We start from the raw sequence: 10028 nt of genomic DNA, 5'->3' as shown, positions 1-10028 counted from the left end.
GTTTGAGGGTCTTGAGACCCGTGTTGATTTATTGCTTTTAGATATGGTGGATTTCGACGTCATATTGGGGATGGACTGGTTGTCCCCGTATCATGCTATCTTAGATTGTCACGCCAAGACCGTGGCCTTGGCTTTGCTAGAATTGCCCGACTAGAGTGGAGAGGGACCCCAGGTCATACCACCCGCAGTGTTATTTCATATGTTAAGGCTCGACGCATGGTCGAGAAGGGGTGTTTAGCTTATCTGGCGTATGTTCGCGACTCCAGCGCAGAGGTTCCTTCTATTGACTCTGTTCCTGTTGTTCGAGAGTTCCCCGAGGTTTTCCCTTCAGACCTGCCGGGTATGCCGCTCGACAGGGATATTGATTTCTGTATTGATCTGGCTCCGGGCACGCATCCCATTTCTATTCCGCCGTATCGCATGGCCCCGCCAGAGTTAAAGGAGTTAAAGGAGTTAAAGGACCAGTTGCAGGATTTACTAGAGAAGGTTTTATCAGGCCTAGTGTTTCTCCTTGGGGTGCGCCGGTGTTATTCGTGAAGAAGAAGGATGGTTCGATGCGGATGTGTATTGATTACCGGCAATTGAACAAAGTGATGATAAAGAACAAGTACCCACTGCCGAGGATTGATGATTTGTTTGACCAGCTTCAGGGAGCAAAGGTGTTTTCTAAGACAGACTTGAGATCTGGCTACCATCAGCTGAGGATTAGGGCGTCTGATGTCCCTAAGACTGCATTCCGCACTCGGTATGGGCACTATGAGTTTCTAGTCATGTCATTTGGGTTGACCAATGCCCCAGCAGCATTTATGGAGTTGATGAACCGAGTGTTCAGGCCATATCTAGACTTATTCGTGATAGTCTTTATTGATGATATTCTGGTGTACTCCCGCAGCCAGGAAGAGCACGAGCAGCACCTCAGAGTGGTTCTCCAGACTCTGAAGGATAGTCAGTTATATGCTAAGTTTTCGAAGTGCGAGTTCTGGTTGAGTTCGGTTGCATTTCTGGGTCATATTGTATCAGCAGAGGGTATTCAGGTGGACCCGAAGAAGATTGAGGCAGTCAAGAATTGGCCTCGACCAGCTTCAGCGACCGAGATTCGGAGTTTCTTGGGGTTAGCAGGTTATTACCGTCGGTTCGTGGAGGGATTTTCGTCTATTGCAGCCCCGATGACCAGGTTGACCCAGAAGGGTGCCCAGTTCAGATGGTCAGATGAGTGTGAGGCGAGCTTTCAGAAGCTCAAGACAGCTCTGACTACGGCACCGGTATTGGTTTTGCCAACGTGTTCAGGGCCTTACACAGTCTATTGTGATGCTTCCCGTGTTGGGCTTGGTGCAGTATTGATGCAGGATGGCAAAGTCATTGCCTATGCTTCGAGACAGTTGAACATCCACGAGAAGAATTATCCGGTTCATGATTTAGAGTTGGCAGCTATTGTTCATGCTTTGAAGATTTGGAGGCATTATCTATATGGGGTGACGTGTGAGGTGTACACGGATCACAAGAGCCTTCAGTACTTATTTAAGCAAAAGGATTTGAATTTGAGGTAGAGGAGGTGGTTGGAGTTGTTGAAATATTATGATGTTACTATCTTGTATCACCCGGGTAAGGCCAATGTGGTGGCCGATGCGTTGAGTAGGAAGTCCGCCAGCATGGGTAGTCTTGCTTATATCCCGGTCAGCCAGAGACCGCTTGCTTTAGATGTTCAGGCTTTGGCCAATCGATTGGTGAGATTAGATATTTCTGAGCCTAGCAGAGTGTTAGCTTGCACGGTCGCTCGTTCTTCTCTATTGGAGCGTATCCGGACCGACAGTTTGATGATCCCCATTTGTGTGTCCTGAGAGACACGGTGCAACGTGGAGGTGCCACGAAGGTGACCTTAGATGATGATGGTGTTTTGAGATTGCAGGGGCGAGTTTGTGTGCCCAATGTTGATGGGATTCGAGAATTGATCTTAGCGGAGGCCCATAGTTCTCGGTATTCTATTCACCCGGGCGCCGCAAAGATGTATCAGGACTTGCGGCAGCATTATTGGTGGCGTAGGATGAAGAAGGATATTGTTGCGTATGTGGCTCGGTGTTTGAACTGTCAGCAGGTCAAGTATGAGCATCAGAGGTCCGGTGGGTTGTTTCAGAGGATTGAGCTCCCCGAGTGGAAGTGGGAGAGGATTACCATGGATTTCGTTACTGGACTTCCGTTGACTCGGAAGAAGTTTGATGCTATTTGGGTCATTGTTGATAGGCTGACCAAGTCAGCGCATTTCATTCTAGTGGCAGTCTCCTATTCATCCGAGAGGTTAGTTGAGATTTATATCCAGGAGATTGTCCGCCTTCATGGTATGCCGGTATCCATCATTTCGGACCGGGGTACGCTGTTTACCTCGCGCTTCTGGAGAACAGTTCAGCAAGAGTTGGGCACCCAGGTTCAGTTGAGCACAGCATTCCATCCTCAGACGGACAGTCAGTCCGAGCGGACTATACAGATTTTGGAGGATATGCTCCGAGCTTGTGTAATTGATTTTGGAGGCTCGCGGGACCAGTTTTTGCCCTTAGCAGAGTTTGCCTACAATAACGGCTACCAGTCCAGCATTCAGATGGCCCCGTATGAGGCATTGTATGGTAGGCGATGTCGGTCTCCAGTCGGATGGTTTGAGCAGGGAGAGGCTCGGTTATTGGATACAGACTTAGTTCAGGAGGCCTTAGATAAGGTCAAGATCATTCAGGAGAGGCTTCGTTCAGCTCAGTCTAGGCAGAAGAGTTATGCAGACCGTAAGGTCTGAGATGTAGCTTTTATGGTTGGTGAGCGGGTATTGCTCCGGGTGTCGCCTATGAAGGGCGTGATGAGGTTCGGAAAGAAGGGCAAGCTTTTCCCTAGGTACATTGGCCTGTTTGAGATTCTTGATCGAGTAGGAGAGGTGGCTTATAGACTTGCATTGCCACCTAGCTTATCAGCCGTGCATCCAGTTTTTCATGTGTCTATGCTTCGAAGGTATCACGGCGATCCTACCCATGTGTTAGACTTCAGCACTGTCCAATTGGACAAGGATTTATCTTATGAGGTGGAGCCGGTAGCTATTCTAGACCGGCAGGTTCGTCAGTTGAGATCTAGGAGTTTTCCCTCTGTTCGTGTTCAGTGGAGAGGTCAGCCCCCTGAGGCCTCGACCTGGGAGTTCGAGTCTGATATGCGGAGCCGTTATCCACATCTGTTCCCCGCTCAGGTACTTCTTTCTTTTGTCCGTTCGAGGACGAACGGTTGTTTTAGAGGTGGAGGATGTGACGACCCAAAGGGTCATCACCTATTTCCTCATCCACTCCGTGCTTCCGAGGTCTTGAAAACCTTATTGTTACTTGCCTTGATTTGCGTGCGCAGTCCGGGCGTGTAGCCGGAAGGCTTAAATATGAATTATGTGTGAAAAATGATGAATTTTGATATTAATATGATTAAAGTTGACTTTGGTCAACATTTTGGGTAAACGAACCCGGACCCGAGATTGGACGGTCCCGGAAGGTCCGTACAAAAATATGGGACTCGGGCATGTGCCCGGAGTCGAATTCCGATGTCTAGAGCCCGAGGAAAGAATTTTTCTGTGAAATTATTTCTCTGAAATTATTATGGAAAAAGGAAATGAAAATTGATTAAAAGACTGTGGTATCGGGCTCGTATTATGGTTCCGACGCCCGGTACAAGTCTTAAATATGTGTTAAGCGCTTTCTATAAAATTTGGTCGAAATCGGACGTCATTTGACGTGTTTCGGACCCAAATATCTAAAGTTTGAAGTTTATGAAGTTATGATGAAAAATGATGAATTTGGGGTTGATTCAATGATTTTGATGTTATTTTGGCGATTTGATCGCACGGATAAGTCCGTAGGATGTTTTTGAGGTTGTGTACATGTTTGGTTTGGAGCCCCGATGGCTCGGGTGAGTTTTGGATAGGCCACGAGGTGAAATTTTGGACTTAAGGAATTGCAGGTCTGCAGGTTTCGCATTTCCCAAACATTTTTCGCAATTACCAGGATTGTTCACATTTCCCAAACTTTCTTCGCAATTCCCAGGTTCGCATTTCCCAAACATTTTTCGCAATTCCCAAGCCTGTTCGCATTTCCCAAACTTTCTTCGCAATTCCCATGTTCGCAATTCCCAAACCATTTTCGCAATTCCCAAGCCTGTTCGCATTTCCCAAACTTTCTTCGCAATTCCCATGTTCGCAATTCCCAGACCATTTTCGCAATTCCCAAGCCTGCTGGGTTCGCAATTGCGAACCCATGTTCGCATTTCCCACATCTGAGACCTGCAATTTTTCATACTTAGACGAATTTTAACCCTCTTTTCTTCATTCTTTCAAAACCCAAACTCCATAGGCGATTTTCCAAGAAACCTATCTTCTCCAAATCATTTGTAAGTCAATTTTTACTTAACTTCTTCAATCCTTAACATCATTAGACATGTTTTCATCTTAAAATCAAGGATTTCCATGGGTGAAAATGGGGATTTTGGGTAGAACTTAGGTTTTCTTAAAATTGGGGATTTGGACCTCCATTTGAGGTCCGATTTCAAAACAAAACATAGATATGAACTAGTGGGGGAACGGGTAACCAGGTTTTGGTTCGAACCTTGGGTTTTGACCNCTTCGCATTTCCCATATCCGAGGCCCAGCAAATTTTATACTTAGTCGAATTTTCACCACTTTTCACCATTCTTTCAAAACCCAAACACCATAGGCGAATTTTTAAGAGCAAACTTCATCCCAAATCACTTGTAAGTTGATTTTTACTCAATTATTTCAATCTTTAACATCATTAAACATGTTTTTCACTTGAAATCAAAGATTTTCATGGGTGAAATTGGGATTTTTGGGTAGAACCTAGGTTTTCCATAAATTGGGGAGTTGGACCTCGATTTGAGGTCCGATTTCAAAACAAATTATATATTTGAACTCGTGGGGGAATGGGTAACCAGATTTTGGTTCGAACCTTGGGTTTTGACCACGTGGGCCCGGGGGCATTTTTGGAATTTTTGGGAAAAACTTGGGAAAATCATTTTTATGCATTCAAATTGATTCATATAGTGTTTATTAAAGTAATTGAACAATTTGTGATTAGATTCGAGCGAATTGGAGGTGGAATCGCGAGGTAAGTGATAGTTGAGGATTAAGTGGATTTCAAGGCTTTGAGGTAAGTGTTTGGTTTAACCCTAGCTTGAGGGAATAGGAGTTGAGTCTTGTTGCTAATTGCTATGTGATCGAGTACGATGTATAGGCATGGTGACGAGTATCTATACATTGGTGTCTAGCATGACCATGAGTCCTTATAATGTGATTATCATGGCTTGGTCGTGAACTCCGTATTTATTGGAGGATTTCTATATGTTGTGAATAACCTGTGAACGGTGATATGATCATTTGATCCTAGGAGCATTGGCTCGAATTGGGATACGAATATTGAAAGTATATGAAATGACTTGAATCTGTGGAGCGTTGGCTCAAGATGGTAGAGTGGATTATAAGATAAGAAAAGTAAGAAAGAGCAAGCGTTGTTGATTATTCCCTTGCCGGGACGTTTGGTTGAACTTGTTGGTTTCTTTCCCTTGCCGGGATTTTTGTCAAATATTTGCTTATTTTTTTGATGCCTCTTAATCGTGACTGTATTTTGGGGAGTCAGACTGTTAGATGATGTGGATCGGGTTGCGCGCCACAATAAAGATATTGAGGATCGGGTTGCACGCCGCAACAATAATATGTGAGGATCGGGTTGCGCGCCCTAACAATGATACATGATAAATGACGTGGGTCGAGTTGCATGCCGCAACAGTGGTATTTGTGGATCGGGTTGCACACCGCAACAGTGGTATTTGTTGATCGGGTGGCACGCCGCAACAGTGGTATTTGTGGATCGGGTTGCACGCCGCAACAATGGTAAATTGTGGACCGGGTTGCACGCCACAACAGTTATTGATACCATGTGTTTATATTGAGTATTGTTTTCCTTGTTCATTGTGAATCTAAGCTGCTTTAGTTTGTTACTCGGAATTACTGTTACTATTGTTATCTCCCCACAGCATGTTTCCCCTCCCATATTGCTAGTTGTTTGGTATTTTGTTTCCGTTGTATATTTATAACTGCACAGGTTTATGTGGTGTCCTGTCTAGCCTCGTCACTACTTCGCCGGGGTTAGGCTAGACACTTACCAGCACATGGGGTCGGTTGTGCTGATTCTATGCTTCTGTGCATTTTTGCACAGGTCCAGGTTCTGAGGAGCAGCTGCAGCATTAGTACGGGAGCAGGCTTTCATTATCACGAGACCGAGGTAGCCTTGCAGGCGTCCGCAGGCCCGGCGTCTCTTCTTTATGTTCTCTTTTAGACTGTTGCCTCCTTGTCTCGAGACAGACAGCTTCTATGTTTCTTTCAGACCTTTGTATTTAGTATATTCTTAGTGGTTCGTGAGTGATGTGACACCAAATCTTGGGTAGAGGCTATTATTAACTGTTCCGCGTTTTGATTCAGATTTATAAATCAGACTTCCGCTATTATTCTTAGTAAATTTCATGTTCTATATTGATGCTATAAATTGTTAAAATAATTATTTAGTGATGAAAAGGTAAATAAGTTGGCTTGCCTAGCTACCACGAGTAGGCGCCATCACAATCCCGATGGTGGAAAATCCGGATCGTGACAGATACATATGAAGAAACAATTTGATGAGAATGTTGACAATGAATTCTCAAAATCTCTCGAAGAGTTTTTAGAGCTAATTACTTTTTATACATAATAGACAATGCATACTCCGTGATAGTGTTGGGATACGGGTAGGAGCTATCACCCTGCCTACCAACCAGAGACATGTTGGCCGACATGATGGCACCCACATTGATTGGTTACCCGGCCATTATGGAATCCACTAGAACTGCCCTCGGGATTTGGAGAATGTTTTCATTTTGGCATGGATCTAGTCTACTGCACGCAAAGGTCAGCCATCATTTTGCTTCAAAGTTAAGGGTGTTCCGTTGGATAGGAACCCCTGCTGTGATCCATGGTGGTTTTGGCGTGGAGCTGCCAAAATGTCTGCTAGCCAAGGGCGAGCTGCATCACCCAGTGCGAACTTCTCCAAATATTGCACCGGCTCCACATCCTAAAGCCCTAAATATGTGTTCAGGGTGCTCTGATCAATTCTCACTTTTACGTTCCTTAATTTAGTCACCTCGGTCCCCTTCTTGTTATGCGCCACATTGGCATAGAATTTCCGGACCAAGTGCTCCTTGTCATCCACCACACTCTGAGTGAACGATGTCCACCCTTTTCTCTCCCGGATTTGTCTTGACACATTTGGGTTGTACCTATCCAAGTCATTCAATACAAATTGATGCTCAAGTGTGAGCGATCTCTGAGGCCACTACTCTCGAAACCTGTTGAATGCAGTCAGGCTCACAAACCTATCTTCCTAAACTTCTTTCTTCTTCGACCTCTCAAGGCCGGCAATTCTAGTATCACCCCCTCGACCATCATCTGGAATATCATCATCATCAACTAAAGTAGATGGTGCATCGGGGGCATGTGTAGATGAGGGTTCTGAACCCTATGTATCATGTTTTGAACCCTCGGAAGTGCTTGCTGAGGTGGAAGGCTCATCCCGGAGCTGAAATCTCCCCTGAAGCTGCCTTAGTTGTGATTGAACATCAGGCTGCTCTTGCACAGAGTCGCCCTCTGATGCTTCCCTAGACGGGACAAAAGGAGGATGTTTGGATTGGCTTATAAAAAGTAGCTTTTAAGCTAAAAGCCAAAAGCCATAAGTTGGTAATACCCAACTTTTGGCTTTTGGCTTATTTTTGTTTTTTTTATGCCTAAAAGTAAGTGCTTTTAAGCACTTTTTATCATTGTCAACCACCACACAAACTAAAAAAGTGCTTAAAAGCCAATAAGAACTTAAAATAAGCCAATCAAAACACCTTCAAGAACTAGACTCAGCAGGTTCTGGAGCTCTCCCGGCTGTTGCTTTTTTTGCTATAACTCTTTGCACGGAGAGTGGTAGGGTACCCCTACCTCATCCTCGGGAGTGTTTACCCCTACCCTTTGATGTATCACCACGTCCCTGAGATCTAACCATTTTCTGCAATAAACAATACCAGGAGTCAGTTATATTTCAAGTGCACAATAGCAGATAGTTGCAGAAAACAGTATGAGGGAAGGGAAGTGCGGTCCGCACATTTTTGAGTGCGGCCGTAGATGGGGTTGTGTGGACCGCACAACTTGAAAGTCGGCCGTAGTGATGATTTTGCGGTTCACACAATTTTGAGTGCGACCGCACAATTTTTGGTGCGGCCGCACATTAGGATCTCAAAAATGACAACTCTCTGAAGACAGAGAATTGCTTGATTTGCGGCCTCACACACTTTTGTGCGGCCGCGGTTAAATTTCAGCAGACCACACAATTCAGAAGTTATTGGCAGAAAACTTAGGGTTTCAATTTTTTGCACTCAAATTGACATGGTAGTAGCAATTAAACATGACAAAACAAATACCCATCCCCCATATAGCAAATAGGAAGTTACCCAACACAAATTATAGCCCACATGGTTATGAATTTTACAAATGGTCTAACAATAACTTAACAAACTATAAACCAAATTAAGAAAATTGAAAATTTGTGAACATGAATTGAACATACCAGTGATAAAGGTGTTATTGAATGATTAAAGATGATGAACTAAGTGTCAGATGAGTGAATCAGTTGAGTGCACTATTTTTGCCTTTGTTTTAATTTCTCAAAGTTCGTAAAGTTTTAACAGGAGAAAGAGACCTAGTGTTTATACTTAACGGGATTGCCAAAAGTTCAAGAGATGAGTGCGGCCGCAGAATTCCTTTTGCAGTCCGCATTTTGATACCTGTTGCCATTTTCCTTTCAATGATCTATGGTCCGCAGAATTGCGTATGCGACCGCAAATGTTGGTACGGATTGCACATTTCCTTGTGCGGCCGTACTTTGGCCCTTTTTCTAACAGGCAAACTTCAGAGAGTGTGCAATTTTTTTATTTCCAGTTTTGTGGTCCGCACAACAATTGTGCGGCAACATATCTCTTCTTCTGTGGCGGTCCGCACAATAAATGTGTGGTCAACCCTTTTTCCATACTTAGCCAATTTTTTAGCACAGTCCTTGTAAAGCACACTCATTCTAGCAACACACTTCAAAACCAGTTAGCATAAAATAAGACCTATCTAAAGAAGAAGAAGAAAGAAAAAGAAAAAGAAAAAGAAAAAGAAAAAGAAAAAGAAAAAGAAAAAGGAAAAGAAACACGGGTTGCCTTCCAAGAAGCGCCTGAACATCGCGGCACAACGCAGATTACCATCACTTGAAATGAATTACCGCCATGACGTGGCCATCATCAACTTTTCCCAGATAATGCTTCACCCGGTGACCATTGACTCCAAACACCTCATCATTTTTATTCTTCAAGTCCAATGCACCAAAGGGTGTCACACCCACAACCTCAAACGGGCCACTCCATTTAGACTTCAACTTTCCCGGAAATATCCGTAATTGAGAATTGAACAACAACACAAGATCACCTTCTTTAAACTCCTTGTTCTGAATGTACTTGTCATGGAGGTACTTCATCTTCTCCTTGTATGAGGACAAACTTGTGTATGCATGGTAATGGAACTCATCTAACTCATTCAATTGGGCCACCCTTAAGTTGGCGGCGACATCCCACTCAAGATTCAACTTCTTTAAAGCCCACATAGCTTTGTGCTCAAGTTCCACCGGAAGATGACAAGCTTTTCTGAAAACCAACCGGTATGGAGACATTCCAATCGCTGTTTCGTAAGCCGTCTTATAAGCCCATAAAGCATCATCAAGTTTCTTGGACCAATCCATCCGGTTAGCATTCACTGTTTTGGACAAAATACTCTTTATCACCCGGTTGGAGACTTCCACTTAACCGTTTACTTGAGATTGATAGGGGGTCGTGACTTTATAAGTGACACCATACTTGGTGAGTAAGGTATAGATTTGTTTCAAAAATGCGATCCGCCATCA

General features: G+C 44.1%; 1 protein-coding gene across 1 annotated transcript; it reads left to right on the top strand.

The window, feature by feature from the left end:
• LOC109227966 (RNA-directed DNA polymerase homolog) lies at window positions 561–7128 on the top strand. The gene is made up of 3 exons (XM_019393155.1): window positions 561–980; window positions 6237–6242; window positions 6946–7128. Exons 1-3 carry the CDS (start codon window positions 561–563, stop codon window positions 7126–7128), a joined length of 609 nt encoding a protein of 202 aa, XP_019248700.1.

Source organism: Nicotiana attenuata, chromosome 6 (assembly GCF_001879085.1).
Source record: "Nicotiana attenuata strain UT chromosome 6, NIATTr2, whole genome shotgun sequence".
Taxonomy (NCBI): Eukaryota; Viridiplantae; Streptophyta; class Magnoliopsida; order Solanales; family Solanaceae; genus Nicotiana; species Nicotiana attenuata.
Note: the sequence above shows the minus strand (reverse complement) of the source record. Positions and strands in the feature narration are given on the sequence as shown.

Excerpts from the sequence above, each read along its gene's own strand:
- LOC109227966 (XM_019393155.1), top strand. The coding sequence starts at position 561 with ATGTGTATTGATTACCGGCAATTGAACAAAGTGATGATAAAGAACAAG.